Here is a 23,766-nt window from a genome sequence, read left to right on the forward strand (position 1 = left end):
TTTGAGAAAGCAGGACAGATATTTACAAAAAAGATTGTAAAGCTTCTGGGGCAGGGACAGTCTTTGTTCTACATTTGTACAGCACCTAGCACAATGGCTGGGGTTCCTAGGTGCTCCCAAAATACAAATAATTAATAATAATTATCCCAGCACTCTTCCTGCTCTCAATGCCATCTCCAACAAGCATGGAGGAGAGATATGCATGTGCCTGTAGGTTAGGGTTGATTGAGTGTGCTGGTTTTGCTGAGGAAATAAGGTTTTAACTGCATTATGCAGCCCAGAGATTTTGCAAAGACTATGTAGGCACAAGGTGAAGAGAAGGTTACTCTGTAACTGAGGTTCTTCGAGATGTGTCCCTCTGTGGGTGCTCCACTTCAGGTGGCAGTGCGTCCCAGTGCCGTCCATCGGAGATTTTGCTAGCAGTGTCTGGTCGGTGTGCAGAAGCTGTCTCGTGGCGGCATTGACGCCTCTTCTGGCACGTGAACCTGCCAAGGTGGTAGACCTTATTTGGGTCTGATTTTCTTTTGTATTTGGTCGCTGTTGGGGAATAATGGCCAGAAAAGAAGATAGCTTCCTCTTCTTCATCTTCATCTCTTGAAAATGGTGGTGCAATAGGTGAGTGGGCTGGTCTGGTGCCGTAGATACTGACAAATCTGTGGTGCCGAGTAGAGGAGAGCTCAGTGCAGCTGCAATCTGAGTTGTTGCGGTTTGTTCAGCAGACATCAGTGCCACTGTATGTGGTGCCGCCGCTTTCAGTGCCGATTGCTGCTGTGTGGCCTTTCTCAGCACTGTGGTGTCTTGATTAGGTTGTTCTATGCTCTGTGGCGGTGGCGGTGCCATAGTTTGAGGCATGAGTTGCGGTGCTGTTCACTGGGGTAGATGGTGCTTCTACGCTACTAAAAACAACATCTACTTAAATCCAAGCTTAAACTAACTATTAACACTAGAAGTACTATCCTAAATATCTAAAATCTAATTATTTTGTTATAGGTAGGGACACTGCTAATGGACTCCATCTCAAACCGAGGATGGTTGAGAAGGAACTCAGGGGGTCGGTGCATGCGCGTGCCAGAAGAAGCATCAGTGCTGCCATGAGACAGCTACTGTGCACGCATGCCGCCCGACCAGACACTGCTAGCAAAATGTCCGATTGACCACCACCTCAAGTGGAGCACCCACAGGGACACCACTCGATGAAGAAGAGAGACCTCAGCTGAGTTCCCAAGGCTCTGAGGGGTGTAAATCAGACCTTAGCATTATGCTCGATTTTTGTGGTCTGGAGAAGAGAGGTATTCTAGAGCAGGAGTTCTCAAACTGGGGGTCGGGACCCCTCAGGGGGTCACAAGGTTATTACATGGGGGGTCGCGAGCTGTCAGCCTCCATCCCAAACCCCACTTTGTCTCCAGCATTTATAATGGTGTTAAATACATAAAGAAATGTTTTTAATTTAAAAGGGGGGTCGCACACAGAGGCTTGCTATGGGAAAGGGGTAACCAGTACAAACGTTTGAGAACCACTGTTCTAGAGGCTGCTCGGAGCTCTGTGCACCATTGGGGTGAAGAGCTGTTTGTTAGTAGTATCAATAGCAGCCCATGGGAGAGAAGAAGTACTCCTAGGTGTTCCAGTTACACATGTGTTCTGAGCACAACCACTGAAACTACGGAAAGGGATGGATTTTTGTTTTGGTATCAGCGGTTCTGGAACTGGACACCATAGAGATTTTAGTCTCTAGATCAATGTGCTGTAGCATCGTTATGGAAGAAGCCAAACCTAGTTACTGGTCAAACTGTGGCTGTGTTATACAGCACTGGGTCCCCAGGTTGTGTAAATGTGTCGAAGCTAATTGTATAATCTTGGGCAGAGGAGACTCTCCCCACCCCTAGCAGGGAAAAGCAGGGCAGGGAGGACTTACTGGTCCCGATTTGGAGGTTTCCGGAGTTGGTCAGCGGCCACTCGGGCAGAGAAGTTATAAAACTGCATGACGTTCTCGAAGTACAGACTGGAGACAGCTTCATACTGCAAAACCCAAACCCATCAGTCCTGGAGAAAGAGCCACCAGCATGACCCGAGACCAGTATCCCCCGCTGCTACCGTTTGCAGCCCTGCAGTGTCTGGCTTGGGGCTCACACAGTGCCCATCACTACAGTATCTGAGTGCATTGCAGGGTGGCATCTGTACCTTGCATACAGGTCTCAAAGGTTTGCAATGGGCAGCTGTTCTTCTGTCTCTAGGCACCTAACGTACAGTGTCCCTCAGGGCTCAATCTCACCCCATTCCTATTAATGCCAATGTTTGGTCATGCATGAGGAAACACTGCAGACTCCAGGCTGTCCATAGACAGATAACACCCGCTCCACTCTCTTCCCACCAAGCCCTGACCAAATAGTTCACTCATTGACTGTGGGGACAACCTGGACCAGTGGTTCTCAACCTATTTATATGCAGCCCACAAAGTGTTAGCTGGGCCGCAGGTTGAGAACCACTGTGCCCCCCACCCATAAACCCCTATGCTCAGTGCCCTCCAGAGACCCCTCCACAGAGTGGGCCAGGAGCAGAGAGCTGGGCAAGCAACAGGGACCCAGACCCCGGAGCCTGCCAACAGGAAGGGGAGCTGGCAGCCCGCCGGGCAGGAGGGGAGCCAGAAGTCTGAACACTGAGCCCCACTGTGTGGCAAGGGAGCCGGGAAACTGAGCCCCACTGCAGGGGGCCAGGTGGCAGCCGGCTGCCCAGACCCTGAGCCCCACCGAGGCGGGGGGGGAGGGGGGAAAGCTAGGACTCCACTGGGACCCCAGGCCCTACCATGCAGGGCCAGCGGTAGCCGGGACCCCTGGCCCCTGAGCCTGCTGTGCAGCAGGGCAGCCCAGTTGGGAGCCCAGAGAGCGTCAGGGCAGCCTGGAGCCCACCGCCCGGCAGGGCAGCCAGGAGCCCGCCACTAGCCTGGAGCCCGCAGCTGTGTGCTAACTGGGTTGCGGTTTGAGAACTGCTGACCAAGACAGCTGTGTCACAGCTAGTTCAACCCCAACCCAAACAAGACTGAGATGGTGCTGATCACGTCCAGAACTGGCTAGAACCACAGTGATTTCCAGGCAGGGAGAGGGGCAGTTGCCTTGCGGTGTATGTATGTGTGGTGCCTTTCTAAGAATATTATGCACTGGACAAAAGGTGGATGACACGAATTTTCACACAGGGCTGGGGAACGAACCCACCCTGCACTCATCTGGCTGGGGCAGCTCCTATCCCCTAGGGCTGGGCCCAGCTCTCCACTCCAGGTGCTGTGACATGGCTCATCGAGCTGCTTGGCACTGTAACCCTGGCACTCACTCAGATTTGGCTCAGCCTCCCTCCCATCATTATAGAGGTGTGGCTGGGTGGTGAATGGTGCTGCACCCCCTCACACCAGATCGCAGTGCCAGGAGTGGGGAGCTGGGCCCAGCCCCATGAGAGAGAAACTGCTGGTAGGGTTGCCAACTTTCTATTGGCAGAAAACCAGGCTCTCAGTGGCTCAGAATCCTCTCCAGGATGCTCAGCTTATAGTAGTGGCCAAAATTACCCAGCATGCTACATGTTTCCCTATCAGCCATGGAGCCAACCAACAATCTTTGTGCTGCTCACCTCAGGCTGGGCTGCTGCAATGCACATTTACTGGGGTGGACACTTAACCCAGCATAAAGAACAAGGAGTACTTGTGGCATCTTGGAGACTAACAAATTTATTTGAGCATAAGCTTTCGTGGGCTAAAACCCACTTCATCAGATGCATGCAGTGGAAAATACAGTAGGAAAATATATATACACAGAGAATATGAAAAAATGGGTGTTGCCATACCAACTGTAATGAGGGTAATTAATTAAGGTCAGCTATTAGATGAGGTATTATCAGCAGAAGAAAAAAGACTTTTGTAGTGATAATCAGGATGGCGCATTTCCAACCATTGACAAGAGGTGTGAGAAGCAGGGGGCGGGAATTAGCATGTGTAATGACCCATCCACTCCCAGTCTTTATTCAAGCCTAATTTATGGTGTCCAGAGGGGTGTGTGTGTGTGTGTGTGTGTGTGTGTGTGTGTGTGTGTGTGTGTGTGTGTGTGTGTGTGTGTGTGTGTGTGTGTGTGTGTGTGTGTGTGTGTGTGTGTGTGTGTGTGTGTGTGTGTGTGTGTGTGTGTGTGTGTTTTCCTACTGTATCTTCCACTGCATGCACCCGGTGAAGTGGGTTCTAGCCCACGAAAGCTTATCCTCAAGTAAATGTGTTAGCCTCTAAGGTGCCACAAGTACTCTTATTCTTTTGTGAGGGCTACTGTATCAGAATTTAACATGGGGCAGCAGTTTCCCCAGTGGATTCTTACAATGGGGGGCAAGAGTGGAGCAGTAGAGGGAACTCAGACAGGAGAGTGTGTAGCCAGTCAACTCACATCATGAAACACCTTGTCAAGCTCCTTGGGATCCAGGATAAACTTGGGGTAGCCGATCAAGTCATAGATTGCATCTGCCTGGGTTGGAGTTGGAAAGAGAGAAGAGTAATGTACAAGGGTCACATAAGGCTGTTCCTCTGATCGGTGCACATCCTGTGGGTTTGTGGAGGGTAGGTGGGGAGAGTCCAGCTTGGCCACAGGGCTCTAATTCCAAGGGCTGTCACACATGGTAATCTCAAGTTCCTTACTTTCCATCCAGATCTGGTGTCACTCCCCACAACTCACTTTTATCGCTGAAAATTATTTGCATCAGAAATGCAGGCTCCTGGAACCAGCCACGGAGAGGGAGGTTGCATGGATGGAAGGGATCCCACAGCATTTTTAACTTTCTTGCACGAATAATTGGTATCTCCCTCATTTTGAGTCTTTTCCATGTGTCACCTGCTGGAGCCCAGCCTTGTTAGGCAGAGAGGTCTACACACATTTATGGGATCACAAATCTTGGGTTACTGGGATTTACAATGGGAAAGGGCAAGAAATAAAGCTCAAAGACTGTGCTCTCACATGACAGAGCTGTCCCCTAGGGAAATATCCCAGCAGTGCACACCCACGGAATACACAGAATAATGGCCTTGTCTGTTAGTCTGTGATGAGTCTTAAGATGCCACGGTGCTTAGACGATCATGGCCCTGGACCCCCGCAGGCTAGCAGAAAAACAGTCAAGGATGGGTAGTAACTACTGACAAATTAATATAGGAGCTCCCCAGCTCTGAGGTGGCAAAAGGAAAATGCCAGGATCTGCTTGAAACAATCTCATGATGGAAATGCTAGGGGCTGTACAGAGCGCCCCCAAGGCATGGAGTGAGGGGCAGACTGTGCCTTGCTTAGACACCACTAGCCTTCTCCTTGGCAGATTTCCTCGTCTCTTCATCCATCCACTGCAGAGTGGCCAGGCTTTCCTCAAAGGCAGTTTTAATCTCTGTAATCATTTCCTCGGCCTAGACAAAATAAGAGGTCTTGTGTCAGCTGGAAGCCAAAACATTTACCCTGCTCAACAGGATCAAAGACTAAGCAAAAGTCTCTTGAAATAGCTGTGGGGAGACAGAAACAACCCCCACCACACCCAGCTGTAGACAGGATGTGAAGCACCCAGCTGGTCAGGGTGCTGTCCCCAATTCACTCCTAAAAATATGACCTACTTTGAAGCTGGTAGATTGCAACGATGAATTAGTGGCTTGGTTTTTGTTTGGGACCCACACGTAGCGGCACAGAAGCAGATGCTCCCCCCAGAGCAGAGCTGCTGCTATTGGGAGGATGCCACTGTGCACTGCAGGAGACAAGAAGGTCATGTTGGCTCAAGCGCCATTAGGTGCAATGAGGGTGTACGTGTGTATGCTGGGCTCTGCCAAAAGGAGGACAAACGTAGGTCAGAGAAAGAAAGTGGGTTTTGATCATCTAGCCAGGAGGCTGTAAGGATGAGGAGAGTTAAGTAGGTTACTGAGAGCATAAGAGACATTATGGAGGGAGCCTTAAGTCTGCAGCCTCTCCAGCTTTGGTGAGATCTGCTTCTAAGGCATGGCTTGTAACCCTGCCGCATGTAATGACAATCAGTCATGTCCATTTGGGACAATGTCCTCAGTCTGGTGCACTGGATAGTCTGGAGATGAGATAGACGGTCCCTTTCCAAATAGAAGAGCTGCGAGTTCTCCCAAGAAGTGGCATGGAGCACTGGATAGTGCACAGAATTAGGAGGCAGAGGATCTAGGTTCTGCTCCAGCTCTGTTACTAACTCACTGTGTGACCTTGGGCCAGTCATGTCCCTTTGTACCTCAGTTTCCCCATCGAGAAAATGGCCAGAGCTCCCTGTGAAGTGCTATAGAAATACAGGGATTTTCCTTCTCCCCCATTATACAGTAGGTTTGGTGGTGGCGGGGGCTAGGCAGCAGTTAATTGGAGCTGTGACTGATTCGGGGCACACCACCAACCCCTTCCCTCCACCCCCCAGACACAGGTTTTCCAGAGGCATTTATGGGGTCCATACTGTGCTATTGTTTGAAGCTTTAAACACCATGTTGGGGGAGCTTCACTTTCACATGCAAGGTGACTCGAGAGACAGTAAATCAATCTGGCTCTAGATTCACTCCCCACTGGCCTGCGAGCCAGCCCAGTAATCCAGTGCGAGGTGGGGACGTACTATTTTCTTGCTGTCCTCTGCAAAAGTGGCTTTAACAAACATGGCTCCCAGCGCAAAGCCCAGGCTGTTGTCGGTGTCGCTGACGCAGAACTTCCAGCGTGGCAGACAGGTCTGTGGGGGGAGAAGAGAAGATTAAACCAGTCACTCCTGCACCCTGCCAGACACAGCTCTGTGCAGAGGCCTCTGACATGGGGCTGGGAGCAGAGGGTTAAACAGGAGAGAGTGCTTTCAGTGCACTAGCTAAGGAGGAGGAGGAACTGGGGGTGCTGCTTAGCCAAGCCTGGGAAGGAGGGGCACAGAAGAGGGGGTTCTGTATGTGGGGACAGAATGGCACTTGTGTGTGTGTGTGGAGAAGAAATCCTGCTTAGCCAAGCCAGGCCCACTGACAGCAATTCCAGGCCCCAGGGCAGAATAGCCAATGGGCCCCCACACATGCAGAAGCCATGGCCACGCAGATGCGGTCCACCTGACTTTTGGGCAGTGCAGCGCCTGTGTTGGCTGGTGCCCAGTGAGCTGCCTGCTGCGCTGCTGGGCATGGCCAGGGCTTCCACATGCCTGCCTGGTAGGGCTGCCCACTGTCTAATCGCGCAAACCCAAAGACCATGGCCCCACCACCTGCCCCTTCCCTACTCTGAGACCACACCCCTGTCCTGCCCCTTCTCCGAGGCCCTGCCCCCCGCTCACTCCATCCCCTCACCCTCCATCGCTTGTTCTCCCCCACCCTCACTCACTCTCACCAGGCTGGGGCAAGGGGTTGGGGTGCAGGCTCTGGGAGAGAGTTTGGGTGCCGGAGGGGGTGCGGGGTCGGGCTCTGGGAGGGAGTTTGGGTGTGGGCTCTAGACTGGGGCAGGGTGTTGGGGTTCAGGAAGGGGTCCGGGGGTGGCGCTTATCTCGGGTGGCTCCCAAAAATGACCGGCACACCTTTCTGGCAGTGGCTCCTAGGTGGGGGGCCCTGGATGTCTCCATGCACCGCTGCCTGCAGGCACCACCCCTGCAGCTCCCATTGGCCACGGTTCCCAGCCAATGGGAGCTATGGAGTTGGCACTCGGGCGGGGCAGCGTGCAGAGACCCCCTTCCCCAGGGCCTGCAGGGACGCCAGCCGCTTCTGGGTGGGCAGAAAGCTGCTTTAGGCTTGCTGTGCTGCCGGCGGCAACGGCCAGGGACTCCTGGGCCCTTTTAAATCCCCCAGGCCCTGGGCAATTGTCCCCTTTGGCCCCCACTGTCAGCGGGCCCCTAGAAAGCAGAGGGGATCTCGCCTCCCACTCGCCCTTACGTTAGTCACGAGGGTTTCAGAGGTACACTCCCATCACTCAAGCCTGCTAAGGCCTCTCTTTCGCTCCACTGAGATGGTCATTTCTATGCCCTGCTGTCCCATTCCTCCCTCCCTCCCTCCCCATGGGACTGGGTGACTGCCTGTCCCCCAGGGCCACATTAGGCCCAGCGGCTCCCCTTCTTGCCATCTCCTCCCCCTCAGAGGTGCAGACAAAACCAATCCCAGCACCTTGTCCGAGTGCAGTGAGAGCCCATTTCCTGTGATTCAGAGGCTGCTCTTATCTCAGCATGATAAAAGCATACACCTAGGTGATCCTGCATGGACGTGCTGCTCAGCCAGGCTGGGCCAGACTCCCTCTTCCATGCATCTGGTCCTAACCGCTTGCCTGGGAAGAAGTCAGGGCTCCAGGAACCATTTCACAGGCTGGTTGGAGGAGGGAGCAATCCTACTACACTCTTACAGTGGCGTTTGGCAGTTCTGTGCGCAGCCTCCCACACTTCACAAAGAGCTCAGTGCAGTGGGTGGGGACACTGCTGGCCTTTGGAGAGATGGATCCATTGTGGAATGATTGAGGTGGCCTCCGCTGTCCTTAATGAGACAAGGGTGGCCGTACGCAGATGCAAGGCAAGTGACTGTATGGGGCCAGGCACCCCACTCAAACTCTGCAGCTCTTGGGCCAGCAGCAGGGAACTGCCCTGTGCCAGGCCTTCCTGCAGTGGGGAGGAAAGGGAGGAATTTCTCTCCTTCCCTCCAGGCCAACAGCTTGTGGCCCTGCCAGATCAGAAGGGCAGCCTCACATAAACGGAAAGCCCATGTCTCCTCCTATGTATGGATGAAGCTGTGTGGGGCACCTCCATCACATGGGAAGTGGGAGCCCTTTGGAGCGACCCGCTAGGCTAAAAGAGAGCAGCCTGGAAGATTTTAAGCTAGGAGGCACAGTGATTTGGGGGTGGGGACTGGAGACTATCTTGGGTAGTGTCATGTAGTTTCTCTCCCATCTCCCGCCTGTTCCCCCACAGACTCACCTTCTTGGTCCCATACATGACTTCCATTAATTTCTCCTCTGCTTCCTGGAAGCGCTGGTCCAGGAAGGAGCTGGTTTTCCTCACCAGGTTCCAGATCATGTAGCTGTTCAGGAGGCTGCAATGGAAGAGAGAATAAAAAGATTTTCTACAAAACATGGAAGTTCCCAACTGTTCTCTGGAGTCGAGTCCCCCCGACCTTTGTCATTCTGGTCCACAACGGGGTCAGCCATTTGGTACCTGTGACAGAGTGCTGGGAATCAGCCACTGACCCACCAGCTTTCTGGTCACTGTTTAATCAGTCAGGCCCACTGGCAGGGCCTGATTAAGGAGAGGAGTTCCTCATTAACAGATCAGACTGGGGCAGGGAAGCTAATGAGCTGATTAGCCCATTAACAAGGAGACTGGATAAAAGAGCACAAGAATGAAGTGCAATGGGAGGAGAAGCAGAAGAAATAACAGCTAGCAGGGCCTGACCAAGGGGAGTTCTCTGGAAGGAGACACTAGTTCCCTGCCCCCCGTTTTGGAGAAGGGGTTAGAAAGTTGAGATGTGGTGTGTAAAGGGGTGGAGACACTGCTGTGTATGGATGGAGAGATTAAAACACTGCAAATAAACCACACAGGGTGTTTCCAAGGACGAAGGTCTTCACATCTGTAGTCAGATGTTTGGCTGCGTGTGTGTTTTCTCTCTGTGCCATTCCACCTCTGCACAGACAGCTGGCACAGCAGACCTCGATTGAACTGCACAATGACCACAAGATCCGTTAAGGTACAAAGGTACTTGGTCAGGTTTATTGCTGATGAAGCACGGTCCTAGCTCCCTGGATTAATGTCTACAGTTACACTAGCACATGTATGCCCGTGACAATGGACGCAACTCAGTCAGTTGCGGGACTTCCCACTGTCTCTTAGGCTGGCCAAAGACACTCCCTCGGAGACTCCATTTTATACACAAATACAAACAAGTTAGGTATTGCCCCTCGGGCGTGGTTAGTTTGATCAAAACATCTCTATCCATCACACTGTCATCCTGACCCTTATCTTTAGGAGGGATCAGGGTGTTCTCGTTATCTTTGCGGGGTGGGGGTGTTAGTACCATACTTGGTATGGGGTGTTCTAGTATCACCCTTCTGGAATGTGTTTGTGTGAGTGTCCTGTGCCTAGCACTTCTCAGGAATGTGTGTGTTTTTGCAATATCATCTCTGTTCTTGCCAGATTCTGTGAACTTGCACGCAGACAGAGCCTGACATCTGCTTACAGTCTGACTTTTGCTAACTTTGCTTTATATCAGCAAAGCTTGCCCACTACTTTAGTTCAGGCTTCATATCAGACCTCTCATACAAGGGCATGTGTCTTAGGCTCTCTCTACTAAAGCAAAGAGGGTGGGAGCACTGGGTGCCCTGGCACAGTATCTGGTGCCCTAAGGGAGGGATTCTGCTCTGACTTACAGTGTCCCAAAGCCGGTGTGCATGCAAAGGGTGTATGCTGGGTGTATACCCTACATTGCCATTCTCAGCACAGGCCATCAGGCAGAGCTGGGGACCTGAGCTTGGCAGTCTATACCTCTTGATATGCAAGTCTCTATTCCAGGAAGTGGCTTTTCCTGTCCCCCTCCCACAAACATGGACTCCTGATGCAAACAGCACTCAGATGCATTGGCAGCACTGTAAACAACTGCACTTGGACTCCTGGGTTCCAAGGCTACCTCTGGCTGTCCAAGGCCTGGTCTACACTACAAAGTTAGGTCGACTCAGCTGTGTGAAAAATCCACACCCAGAAGCGACATAGTTAAGCCGACCCAAACCCTAGTGTAGACAGTGCTAGGTCAATGGAAGAGGTGAATTACTCACACCAATGGGAGAACCCCTGCTATTGCTGTAGGTAGTGTCTGCACTGAAGTACTACAGTAGCAAAACCGTGTCACTGTAGCATTTCAAGTGTGGATAAACCCAGCATCCCTGAGGGAGTGCTTGGGTATAGCAGGAGACTTAAGGCTGTGTCTACACTACCACTTTTGTCAGCAAAACTTATGTCACTCAGGGGGGTGAATACTCCACCCCCCCGAGCGACATAAATTATGCCGGCATAAGCATTAGTGTGCACAGCGTTATGTCAGTAGGAAATCTTCTCCCGCCAACATAGCTACTGCCGCGCGTTGGGGGTGGATTAATTCTGTCGATGGGAGAGCTCTCTCCCATAGGCCCAGTGCAGCTACACGGGAGATCTTAGAGAGGTGTAGCTGTGCTGCTATGAACTCTCTAGTGTAGACATAGCCTAAGGGTATAGGAGAGCTTCTCCTGATGAAATAGCTTCTGCAGCTTGCGGAGGTGGGATTTTTTGGTCAACGGGAGAGAGCTTCCCCGTCGGCATACAGCCTCTTCACCAGACGCACTGCAGCTGTATTGGTACAGCTGTGCTGCTGTACATATAGACATACCCAAGTGGCACCTTGCTCCATAAGCCCCCTCGGATGTGGGAGAGATGTGATTGGTGGAGAGTGTAGGGAGCCAGGGTGGCTTCCCTCTGAAGGTGAGAGTAAAGAGCCACTCTCTCCACCCCCTCTGGAAGGGGAGGGGTAGAACAGGAAGTACAAAGGGCGGGGCCCTTAGGGACACAGACACAGACCGCTGGCTGCTCCCTTTAGACCCTGCTGCTGGGCCACGGGAGGCCCTGGACCAGGAGAAACCTGACCTGGAGGAAGGACAGGGCCTGTCAGGGCTGCCTGCCGCCGAGTTCCCGGAGGAACCTGAGGTGGAGGGGGAGCTGGAGCTGCCAGCAGCTGAATACCTGGACGAGCTGGAAGGCCCAGAGGGACTCGCTTAAGAGACGGGGTAGGAAGGAGCCCAGGGACAGAACTGCACAGTGCGGTGAGTCTATTTGGTCAGCGTGTTGTGGAAGGACCCTGCTGACCCAGTGGCGGGACCCTCGCCCCGCCACTGCCAGGGCCCTGGGCTGGAACGCAGTGGAGTTGGGTGGGCCTGCGTTCCCCTACCCCGGAAAACCTGCCTCGGGTAGCAAACTCCCGAGGGGCGCGCCGCGGTGCCCTCGCCGGCGCCGCCCTGCCCGAGGGGCGCGTCGCAGACCCTCGCCGGGCCGCCCTGCCCGAGGGGCGCGTCGCAGACCCTCGCCGGGCCGCCCTGCCCATGGGCGCGCGGTGCCCTCGCCAGGCGCCGCCCTGCCCGTGGCGCGCGCGGTGCCCTCGCTGGGCCGCCCTGCCCGAGGCGCGCCGCGTACCCTCGCTGGCCGCCCTGCCCGAGGCGCACCGCAGACCCTCTCCGGCGCCGCCCGGCCCGAGGGGCACGCCGCAGACCCTCGCCGGGCCGCCCTACCCGAAGGGCACGCCGCAGACCCTCTCCGGCGCTGCCCTGCCCGAGGGGCGCGCCGCGGTGCCCTCGCCGGGCCGCCCTGCCCGAGGGGCGCGTCGCAGACCCTCGCCGGGCCGCCCTGCCCGAGGGGCGCGCCGCGGTGCCCTCGCCAGGGCCGCCCTGCCCGTGGGGCGCGCCGCGGTGCCCTCGCCGGGCCGCCCTGCCCGAGGCGCGCTGCGGTGCCCTTGCCGGGCCGCCCTGCCCGAGGGGTGCACCCGCCCTGCCCGAGTGCGCCGCGAACCCTCGCCCGGGCCGCCCTGCCCGAGCGCGCCGCGAGACCCTCGCTGGCGCCGCCCTGCCCGAGGCGCACCGCGAACCCTCGCCGGGCCGCCCTGCCCGAGGCGCGCCGCGAACCCTCGCCGGCGCCGCCCTGCCCGAGGCGCACGCGAACCTCGCTGGCGCCGCCCTGCCCGAGCGCGCGCGGTGCCTCGCTGGCGCCGCCCTGCCCGAGGGCTTGCCGTGGTGCCCTCGCCAGGCCGCCCTGCCCGAGGGGTGCGCCGCAGACCCTCTCCGGCGCTGCCCTGCCCGAGGGGCGCGCCGTGGTGCCCTCGCCGGGCCGCCCTGCCCGAGGAGCGCGCCGCAGACCCTCGCCGGCGCCGCCCTGCCCGAGGGGCGCGCCGCGGTGCCCTCGCCGGCGTCGCCCTGCCCGAGGGGCGCACCGCAGACCCTCGCTGGTGCCGCCCTGCCCGAGGGGCGCGCCGTGGTGCCCTCGCCGGCGCCGCCCTGCCCAAGGGACGCGCCGCGGTGCCCCTCCCTCTGCTAATTCCCCAGTGACAGAGACGTGACCCAGGACGGCCAGTGAGGCAGTAGCTCCCTGCCACCCACTAGTGGCTCGGTGGGCCAACCGACACAGATCACAGAGAGGTTATTCCCATCTTTTGCAGAGCATAACAGTATCACACCCTAAGTGTTTCTTGGTATCCGGACTGGATTCTGCAGGATGTTTCCTATAGCTGCATTGCCATTCAGAGGTAAGAGCTCTCACCATCTGTCCGTGGCTTGGATGAGGCTGGAGACTTGTTCCAAGTACTCTTTGGCATAGACAACCACTGGCTCGGATTCATTGAGTTCCGTCGGGTAGAACACAGTGGAGAGGAAAGGCATCCAATTGATAGCTGGCGCCAGGTTCTGGAAGAGAGGCAGAGATAAAAAACTACATGTTGCCCACCGAATAAGACACAGGGCACAGGAGGCAGGGCTATGTTACCTGGACAGACCGTTAGCCCAAAGGCTGGTCTGCAGGGCAGCTGCGATCTCTGGCTATATCATAGAATCTCAGGGTTGGAAGGGACCTCAGGAGGTATCTAGTCCCACCCCCTGCTCAAAGCAGGACCAAACCCAACTAAATCATCCCAGCCAGGGCTTTGTCACGCCTGACCTTAAAAACCTCTAAGGAAGGAGATTCCACCACCTCCCTAGGGAACCCATTCCAGTACTTCACCACCCTCCTAGTGAAATAGTGTTTCCTAATATCCAACCCAAACCTCCCCCACTGCAGCTTGAGACCATTGCTCCTTGTTCTGTCATCTGGTACCAATGAGAACAGTCTAGATCCATCCTCTTTGGAACCCCCTTTCAGGTAGCTGAAAGCAGCTATCAAATCCCCCCTCATTCTTCTCTTCTGCAGACTAAACAATCCCAGTTCCCTCAGCCTCTCCTCATAAATCATGTGCTCCAGCCCCCTAATCATTTTTGTTGCTCTCCACTGGACTTTGTCCAATTTTTCCACATCCTTCTTGGAGTGTGGGGCCCAAACCTGGACACAGTACTCCAGATGAGGCCTCACCAATGTCGAATAGAGGGGAATGATCACGTCCCTCGATCTGCTGGCAAGGCCCCTACTTATACAGCCCAAAATACTGTTAGCCTTCTTGGCAATAAGGGCACACTGCTGACTTATATCCAGATTCTCGTCCACTGTAACCCCTAGGTCCTTTTCTGCAGAACTGCTTCCTAGCCATTTGGTCCCTAGTCTGTAGCAATGAATGGGATTATTCTGTCCTAAGTGCAGGACTCTGCACTTGTCCTTGTTGAACCTCATCAGGTTTCTTTTGGCCCAGTCCTCTAATTTGTCTAGGTGCCCTTATATGTGCCCTTTAAATACACCTTCACTCCAAAGGCATGGAATAAAGCACGTATTTTACCTTCAGCTTCACTGATGTCTGTCTGAAGCCAAGTGAGTGAGGGAGGAAAGAGCTGCTGTGTCAGGTCAACAGTGGAGGGATCTTATTTTGAGAACATGTCTTGCAGTTAGGGTCAGATGGACTAGGCTGCTCAAGGGTCTTTAGCTATGGTCATAGGAGTCCTTCAAGAGGAACCAGGGGGAGGGATAGCTCAGTGGCTTGAGCAGTGGCCTGCTAAACGCAGGGTTGTGAGTTCAATTCCTGAGGGGGCCATTTGGGGAACTGAGGTAAAAATCTGGGGATTGGTCCTGCTTTGAGCAGGGGGTTGGACTAGATGCCCTTCTAAGGTCCCTTCCAACCCTGTGATTCTGTAACCTGAACTGGTAGGCAGTTTCAGTGAGGAATGGACCATTGCATGCAAGATAGATGTTTTCTAACTGATTGCTGTTGCTCTAAGTTACTGATGACTTAAATTGGTCCTGTATGTCCAGGCTCAGCCAGCTGCCTGCCCTTTCTATGCAGAGATGCAAGCTATTATCCCTCAAGAGTGAGGAAAAGAGTTAACCCTCAATCTAATGGGTTAGTCAGAATTTGCAGTCAGGTTCCCTTGACAACTCCTGCTTCTAGAGGTTGAAGGGGACAGAATTATTTCCTGTCTTGACCAATCAAAAGGAAAAAAAAGTGTCATAAATCCAGAATGGTGTAAACGGAGTGCTCAAGGTGACAAACGGAGTAAACTTATTCCCACTCCAGGAATAACAATTGTAATGATGCCCCCAGCTGCACCGTTAGTAGGGATTGAACCTGGGATCTCTTCATCTGAGCAATCTAGCCTCTACAACCTGAGTTAAAGGAGCATCTTTTTTAGCGCAGCAGCAGCAGCCTCAAACGTTTAGAGTGGCCCAGCCTCTGGCGGGGACAGAGTCACACTGCGTTAGTGAGGGTTCCCGAGCTCCTACCTCCTCTATAGCACTTTTTGTCTGTTGATCTCAAAACATTTTAGAAAGGAAGGTCAGTATTATTATCTCCCTTGTACAGATGACAATGCTGAGGCACAGAGGTCATGCAACAGGTCACTGACCACACGGAACAGAACTCAGGTCTCCTGTGTTCTAGTTCTCTGGGCCTCACTGTTTCTCAGAGCAGCTTGGAGCTGCTGGAGGAATCCCAACACCCTCCCTTTTATGTACCCAGCTGTTAGTAACAAAAGCTTGAAACCAAATCTCCTAAGACTGTACATTTCTACTCCCCAGCAGGTGCTGGCAGAGACAATAACATCTGCAAGTTGGGATACTGACACCGACCTCTGAGAATGCGAAGCGCTAGTCAGCAATCCCACCTAGCGCCTAGCTCCCTTGGCGTGGGAGAGGTATGAAACCTGTGGTTTCACTGCCGAAGAGTGCCATGCCCAGCTTGGTACACTCACCGTGTTAATACACAGTGTCTCAGCAGGCTTTCAGGCGACCCGGCAGATACCAGCCACCAAGAAGTTAGTCTTCGGATGCCATGGAGATATTGATCCTCCAGCAGCACCCAGTTATCACAGGTGATCCTTGTCACAAGTATGTGCAAAACTGTGCAAACAGCTGCCTCTAAATTAAACCAGTGACAGATGGCTGGGTTAACAGCAGAAACAGCGCAACTCAAGAGGCTATGTGTAAACAGTGTGCGATACTGGCAGCATGTCACCGAGTCACCTGTTGCAGATCAGAGGAAGAATATGCACAAAGAGCAAGAGAGTCAAAGATGGAGTCATTTCGCAGGCCAGAATAACCAGACTGCAGCACATTCCAGCCATGGCTCCTACCCCACACCCAGCACACTCCAGTACTGGGGGCTGCATAGGGCCAGTCTCCTACCCTACACCACCAGGGGACCTGCCACTTTGAAGACTTCAAACACTGGGTGATTTGAGTGGAGTGCTGGTAAGAGGCTACAGGCATGGTCCTCTAGGCAGCAAGCTCCGATGCATTCCCCAAAGAGAGAATTCTACCAGGCGAAGTTTAGGCCTAGAGGAGCAGGAGCCAGGTAACAGCAGGCTCTCCAGAGTCATAGGGGTTTGATATATTTAGCCAGGCCCTCAGCATGGAGAAGCTTTGAGAGAAAACACTTGCTGTTCACCCAGTAAAGCAGAGATCAGTGAGTTAGATCTTGATGGGGCAGCAGGGGTTAGGAGCAGCGGTATGCTGGGCAATAGATCAAAGCACCTTGGCCCAGGATTTCAAACACAGGTGCCTAGGGTTAGGTTCCCAAGTTAAAACAGAGCTTCCAGAACAAGTTGCTTGGTTCCCAGAAGGGCTCAGTGCTGTTTTGTGAATTGAGGCAGCTTTATTTTTTTACTTTCCCAGCCTTGGGCATGAGCTGGGCCAGTGAGAATGTTTGCTGAGAGCAGGATCCCTGAAAAGTCTCAGATCCAGGGTTATGGGCTGACACCAGAGCACTGCTAGGCCTGGGAAGGCAAGGGGGTGGTGGGCCTAGCAGTCGCATTTGCTTCTGGATATAGACAGGTTCACATGAACATGATCGACAGGTTGGTTTCTGAACCATTACAGAACAGAGGTTGCTAGTGTGGTTCCCAGCTTGCACGGTGCATGTTCTACAGTGTTTCTCACCCCAGCACAGTAGGAACACTTTGGTATTGGCAAAGCTTATCCCATTGCCAGTGGCAGGCTACCAGCATCAAGGTCTTAATGGAGCCCCTTTCCCATTCTCCAGCTGAGCCTTTCCACCTCTACTACTGCCAAGGGCCAGCCTCTGCCTCTCACCCAGGGCACGTGTGCCGCTATTGCCTTTACCTTGAGCTCTCCGGCTGTCACTTTGTGGTAGATCACTTCCTCATCCCTGCGCTTCTCCTGAGGGATGGTGATGTTGGCTAGCACCGTCTCAAAGTCCAAGATCTGCTGCATCTGCTGCCGGGTGGCCTCCTCATCTGCCCCTCCCAGGAGCATGCCCAGCTGCACCATGTAATTCAGGTACCCAGTAAGTACCTAGATGCCAGAGAGAAGAAGATAAGGTGATTGGCCCTGCTGTTAGTTGCTGCTCCTGGCTGGGAATGAGAAATGAGGGAAATGAGTGGGGTTCCGCAGGGGTCTGTTTTGGGACTGGCTCTGTTCAATATCTTCATCAACGACTTAGATGTTGGCATAGAAAGGACGCTTATTAACTTTGCAGATGATACCAAACTGAGGGGGATTGCAACTGCTTTGGAGGACAGGGTCAAAATTCAAAATGTTCTGGACAAATTGGAGAAATGGTCTGAGGTAAACATGATGAAGTTTAATAAAGACAAATGCAAAGTGCTCCTCTTAGGAAGGAACAATCAGTTTCACACATACAGAATGGGAAGAGACTGTCTAGGAAGGAGTATGGCGGAAAGGGATCTAGGGGTAATAGTGGACCACAAGCTAAATATGAGTCAGTAGTGTGATGCTGTTGCAAAAAAAGCAAACGTGATTCTGGGATGCATTAACAGGTGTGTTGTGAGCAAGACACGAGAAGTCATTCTTCCGCTCTACTCTGCGCTGGTCAGGCCTCAACTGGAGTATTGTGTCCAGTTCTGGGCACCACATTTCAAAAAAGATGTGGAGAAATTGGAGAGGGTCCAGAGAAGAGCAACAAGAATGATTAAAGGTCTAGAGAACATGACCTAGGAAGGAAGGCTGAAAGAACTGGGTTTGTTTAGTTTGGAAAAGGGAAGACTCAAAGGGGACATGGTAGCAGTTTTCAGGTATCTAAAAAGGTGTCATAAGGAGGTGGGAGAAAACTTGTTCACCTTAGCCTCTAAGGATAGAACAAGAAGCAATGGGCTTAAACTGCAGCAAGGGAGGTTTAGGTTGGACATTAGGAAAAAGTCCCTAACTGTCAGGGTGGTTAAACGCTGGAATAAATTGCCTATGGAGGTTGTGGAATCTCCATCTCTGGAGATATTTAAGAGCAGGTTAGATAAATGTCTATCAGGGATGGTCTAGACAGTATTTGGTCCTGCCATGAAGGCAGGGGACTGGAATCGATGACCTCTCGAGGTCCCTTCCAGTCCTAGAGTCTATGAATCTATGAAAGGCCTGAATTCACTCCCCAGCCCTCAGCCTGAAACCAGTCACCTGTAGCAGCCCTGCTAGGACAGAGACAACAGGCCAGCTGGGTAATAAGAACATAAGAACGGCCGTACTGGATCAGACCAAAGGTCCATTTAGCCCAGTATCCTGTCTACCGACAGTGGCCAATGCTGGGTGCCCCAGAGGGAGTGAACCTAACAGGCAATGATCAAGTGATCTTTCTCCTGCCATCCATCTCCACCCTCTGACAAACAGAGACTAGGGACACCATTCCTTACCCATCCTGGCTAATAGCCATTAATGGACTTAACTTCCATGAATTTAACCAGTTCTCTTTTAAACATTGTTATAGTCCTAGTCTTCACAACCTCCTCAGGCAAGGAGTTCCACAAGCTGACTGTGCGCTGTGTGAAGAAGAACTTCCTTTTATTTGTTTTAAACCTGCTGCCTATTAATTTCATTTGGTGGCCCCTAGTTCTTATATTATGGGAATAAGGAAAAATTATTTACTTATCTACTTTCTCCACATAACTCATGATTTTATTTACCTCTATCATATCCCCCCTTAGTTTCCTCTTTTCCAAGCTGAAAAGTCCCAGCCCCTTTAATCTCTCCTCATATGGGATCCATTCCAAACCCCTAATCATTTTAGTTGCCCTTCTCTGAACCTTTTCTAATGCCAGTATATCTTTTTTGAGATGAGGAGACCACATCTGTACGCAGTATTCAAGATGTGGGCATACCATCGATTTATATAAAGGCAATAATATATTCTCTGTCTTGTTCTCTATCTCCTTTTTAATGATTCCTAACATCCTGTTTGCTTTTTTGACTGCCGCTGCACACTGTGTGGACGTCTTCAGAGAACTATCCATGAAGACTCCAAGATCTTTTTCCAGACTCGTTGTAGCTAAATTAGCCCCCATCATATTCTATGTATAGTTGAGGTTATTTTTTCCAATGTGCATTACTTTACATTTATCCACATTAAATTGCATTTGCCATTTTGTTGCCAAATCACTTTTTTTTTTTAAGATCTTTTTGAAGTTCTTCACAGTCTTCTTTGGTCTTAACGATCTTGAGCAGTTTAGTATCATCTGCAAACTTTGCCACCTCACTGTTTACCCCTTTCTCCAGATTATTTGAATAAGTTGAATAGGATTGGTCCTAGGACTGACCCTTGGGGAACACAACTAGTTACCCCTCTCCATTCCGAGAATTTACCATTAATTCCTACCCATTGTTCCCTGTCTTTTAACCGGTTCTCAATCCATGAAAGGACCTTCCCTTTTATCCCATGACAACTTAATTTACGTAAGAGCCTTTGGTGAGGGGCCTTGTCAAAGGCTTTCTGGAAATCTAAGTACACTATGTCCACTGGATCCCCCTTGTCCACATGTTTGTTGACCCCTTCAAAGAACTCTAATAGATTAGTAAGACACGATTTCCCTTTACAGAAACCATGTTGACTTTTGCCCAACAATTTATGTTCTTCTATGTGTCTGACATTTTATTCTTTACTATTGTTTCAACTAATTTGCCCAGTACTGACGTTAGACTTACCAGTCTGTAATTGCCGGGATCACTTCTAAAGCCCGTTTTAAATACTGGCGTTACATTAGCTATCTTCCAGTCACTGGGTACCGAAGCCGATTTAAAGGACAGGTTACAAACCACAGTTAATAGTTCCGCAACTTTACATTTGAGTTCTTTCAGAACTCTTGGGTGAATGCCATCGGGTCCCGGTGACTTGTTAATGTTGAGTTTATCAATTAATTCCAAAACCTCCTATAGTGACACTTCAATCTGTGACAGTTCCTCAGATTTGTCACCTACAAAAGCCGGCTCAGGTTTGGGAATCTCCCTAGCATCCTCAGCCATGAAGACTGAAGCAAAGAATCCATTTAGTTTCTCCACAATGATTTTATTGTCTTTAACTGCTCCTTTTGTATCTCGATCCTCCAAGGGCCCCAATGGTTGCTTAGCAGGCTTCCTGCTTCTGATGTACTTAATAAACATTTTGTTATTACCTTTAGAGTTTTTGGCTAGCCGTTCTTCAAACTCCTCTTTGGCTTGCCTATGTTTAATCTATTATCCACACCAGGCTGGAAATAAACCCTCCCTGCATAACTCCTCTCCCATCCCCCAACTCCAGCTGAGAGGGCAAGTTTCTGCCTCCTCCACACTGCATAGCTGATAGAACACTGTCTGTTTTCCCTCATCCACATCTATGCACTCTCTTGTCCTGTCTGCAGCAGATCAGCTTAGCATGGCAGGAGAATAGCTCTCTCCAGGTTCATAGTCAGAGGAGACCATTCTCCCTCCCCATCTCCAGGAGCCTAAGCACATAGAATTGGAAGGGACCTCAGGAGAACATCTAGCCCAACCCCCTACTCAAAGCAGGACCAATCCCCAGACAGAATTTTTACCCCAGTTCCCTAAATGGCCCCCTCAAGGATTGAACTCACAACCCTGGGTTTAGCAGGCCAATGCTCAAACCACTGAGCTATCCCTCCCCCCACATCATAAATCAGAGACGCTCAGAGAGGCAGAATCTACTCTTCCTGCAGCTCTAAAGGAAGCTGGTCTGTGTGCACAAAGCTAATGCCTCCCAGATGTCTGCTTTATAGGAAATGGCAGGTTTAATCACAGGAATGCAACACTCAACCAAGGGGACTTGTCATTGGCCAAAATCACTACCAGGCATATTCGGAGACATACTCTGCTAGCTTGTTTTCCTCTCCCTTTTCATTTAAGATCCACTAGTTCATGAGGATGGAGCATGGAGGTAGAGCAGCAGCCAGAGTTAAGGAAGTTATGTTGCTGAGCAGGGAGGTTGCCAGCCTGGGGTGTAGTGAGCTGTTAGAATCCTATCTCCTCTAAAATGCCAGCATCATGTCCCATCTTGCACCTGGAGCTGGGCACCCTCCACCCATGGGGAAGGATGGGTCACTGATGGTGGTTCCTGGGCTGAGAGTGAAGGTGAATAATATGCCCGAAGTCTTTCTGGTGCTCAAACAGATGGATCTTGCAGGGAATAGGCATTAAGTAGCCCTTAATTGCTAAACTGAGCCCATGCTGCAAGGAAGAACATGAGAGGAGATGGATGCATACCTTCTCATTCTCCGTTTTGTTAAGGTAGTAATCTCTGGAGGGTAACCCGAGTCCCGACTGGTCTACCTGAAGAATAAATGGAGCAGGAGTGAACATGGTGCACAGCATGGAGAAAGATAAGAGTGTGGCTATGGTACAAGCAAAGCCCCTGTAGCCAAGTGACTTGGCTCTCACTACAGGGGGGCACTGCTGAGTTGTTACCCCAGTGAAACAAGATCATGGAAAGTGAGGAAAGGACCCAACTCGTCTTTCAATTGAACACTATCAGGACTATCTGTCAGGAATGAGGCTGTTGCACTCACCTGGATGATGTTGCTGTTGGAGTTCTTGGAGTCAGCGCTCACGTAGACAGAGAAGAAGGGTGAGGTGTGGTAGTACGCCATGACCTCCTGCAGGGTCTTGTTGAAGTTATCTTTGTCCCAGGGACCCGTGATATTCCAGCCACCAAGCTGAGAAAAGAGAACCGCACACAGATGGGTGAGATAGGGTCCTAGACGTGCAGAGGAGGGGTCTTGTTTCCTGTTAAGGAGATAGTGCAAGGGACTGGTTGCACCAACTACAGCTGAGCAAAGGAGGAAAACTCATGGGAGCATGGATCAAACACAGACTGTCAACTGGATTTTTAGTGGCCAGGTTGCTGCTTTCTGCCTTGAGGAGTCTGTATCCTGACTCCTCTCCTGCCCCTGCCTTCCTATGCAAAGCAGTGGTCTTGACAAATGAATGAAGGTCCAGTCTACATTTCTCCAAAGAAGGGACATGCTGGGCAGTGTTTAAAGTGCTGTGGTCATGGACATGCGGAAACAATTCTGATTAGGCAGCCGGTTGCTGAAGGGTGCACAATAGCAGTAATGCCTGGGGACCCCTCCCTCCAATTAGCTGCTTCCCCCTTGCCCGCCTCCCGAGGAAGAGCAGCCAATCACAGCAGATGCAGGAACCAGGTCAAACTCTTCCCTGCTCCCCTAACAGCTGACATAGTTCTCATGGACAAGGATGCAGGAGGAAAAGAGCCCAGCAGCTCAGGGCAGCTCCCTGCTTCTACCTCCATCTCTCCTGTGAACAACAGACTGGCTCCTTTGTTCCCAGCCCCCACACTGCACCCAGCCTGGGAAGGGGCAGAGGGGATGAAGAGCCCTGGAGCTGCTGGGGGAGCTCAGGTGAGGCTGTCGGGGACAACTGATGTAGAGGCAGAACTGATGGTGGGTCTGGAGGAGGCAGAATGGCTGTGTGGGCTGCGGAGCACAGGGTTGATTTTGGGCAGGGAGACAGGCAGATACTGATGATTGACCCCATGGGTTTTTCAGACCACTTTAAGCACTGCAATCAGGTAGCCAGGGTCCAAAATTTTTCTTGACTCTCAGTAGTTATACAGGGTGTGTAAGACTCTGTGCTGGCCGTATTCTGGTCCAATTGGAATCAATGGTAGACCTTCCTTTCACTTTAATGAGAACAGAGATAGAACAGTGCTGCTGCGTTTGAAAATCCATACTTGGGCATAGATGTTCTCAGAATCATATTATCTATTGAATTTAGAAGCCAACATTGTCACATGGAAGATTAATAAAGAAGCTGGATGTTGCTTTAATGTAGGTCCTACAGAAAAGTAACATTCTGGGCATTTTTTACTGCCTCCTGCTTGCTCCACTACATGAGTTTGTCTCAGAGCAATGCTGACCTCACTGAGGTTTCAGATACTAACATTTAACTAGAAGAGAGTTTGCTAGATCAAGCCAGCGGGAGAAACATTTTCAAGCTTCCAAAGAGGGTTTTACAAAGCATATAAAGTACTGGCAAATGCCCTTTGAGCTAGCGGAAGGGAAGTTTGGGAGGTTAAGGTGTACTGATTGGAAACTGGCAGTAATCTTTGGGTATTTGGTTAAATACAGAATAACTTGGCATTTGTCTGATGGGGAGCCTTAGGCCATTTATTGGGCTAAAGCAACATGGAATTTGGTCTTCACTGCATGTTCACCATCCAGCAAAGGAAGCTTCATGGAGAGACCAGATCTCACCCAATTTCAGCTGCACAGCTGGCTTCTGGAGGCACTGAAAACAAGAGTGGAAGAACTACCACACAGTGAGTATTGGACCCCATACACGTGCACAAGATTTAGTGCTTTATTTATACCCATTGCCTGTAGAATGTGCTGGGAGCAGGAAGAACTAGGTAACTAGGCAGGCAAGACCAGCCTTTTCTTTCTAACTCTCATGTTTCTC

General features: G+C 51.7%; 1 protein-coding gene across 4 annotated transcripts in view; it reads right to left on the bottom strand.

The window, feature by feature from the left end:
• ECE1 (endothelin converting enzyme 1) overlaps positions 1-23,766 on the bottom strand; it is a 111,108-nt gene that overhangs the window by 9,236 nt on the left and 78,106 nt on the right. For all 4 annotated transcript variants that reach the window (XM_039508806.1, XM_039508807.1, XM_039508808.1 and 1 more), the window contains 9 exons: positions 21,855-22,001; positions 21,553-21,618; positions 17,179-17,370; positions 13,246-13,388; positions 8,899-9,013; positions 6,601-6,711; positions 5,306-5,404; positions 4,407-4,484; positions 1,913-2,016 (listed from right to left, as the gene is read on the bottom strand). In XM_039508806.1, the coding sequence (XP_039364740.1) occupies positions 1,913-2,016; positions 4,407-4,484; positions 5,306-5,404; positions 6,601-6,711; positions 8,899-9,013; positions 13,246-13,388; positions 17,179-17,370; positions 21,553-21,618; positions 21,855-22,001 (1,055 nt within the window). The remainder of the gene's footprint in view (positions 1-1,912; positions 2,017-4,406; positions 4,485-5,305; positions 5,405-6,600; positions 6,712-8,898; positions 9,014-13,245; positions 13,389-17,178; positions 17,371-21,552; positions 21,619-21,854; positions 22,002-23,766) is intronic.

The sequence above is a fragment of the Mauremys reevesii genome, linkage group 21, assembly GCF_016161935.1.
Source record: "Mauremys reevesii isolate NIE-2019 linkage group 21, ASM1616193v1, whole genome shotgun sequence".
Taxonomy (NCBI): Eukaryota; Metazoa; Chordata; order Testudines; family Geoemydidae; genus Mauremys; species Mauremys reevesii.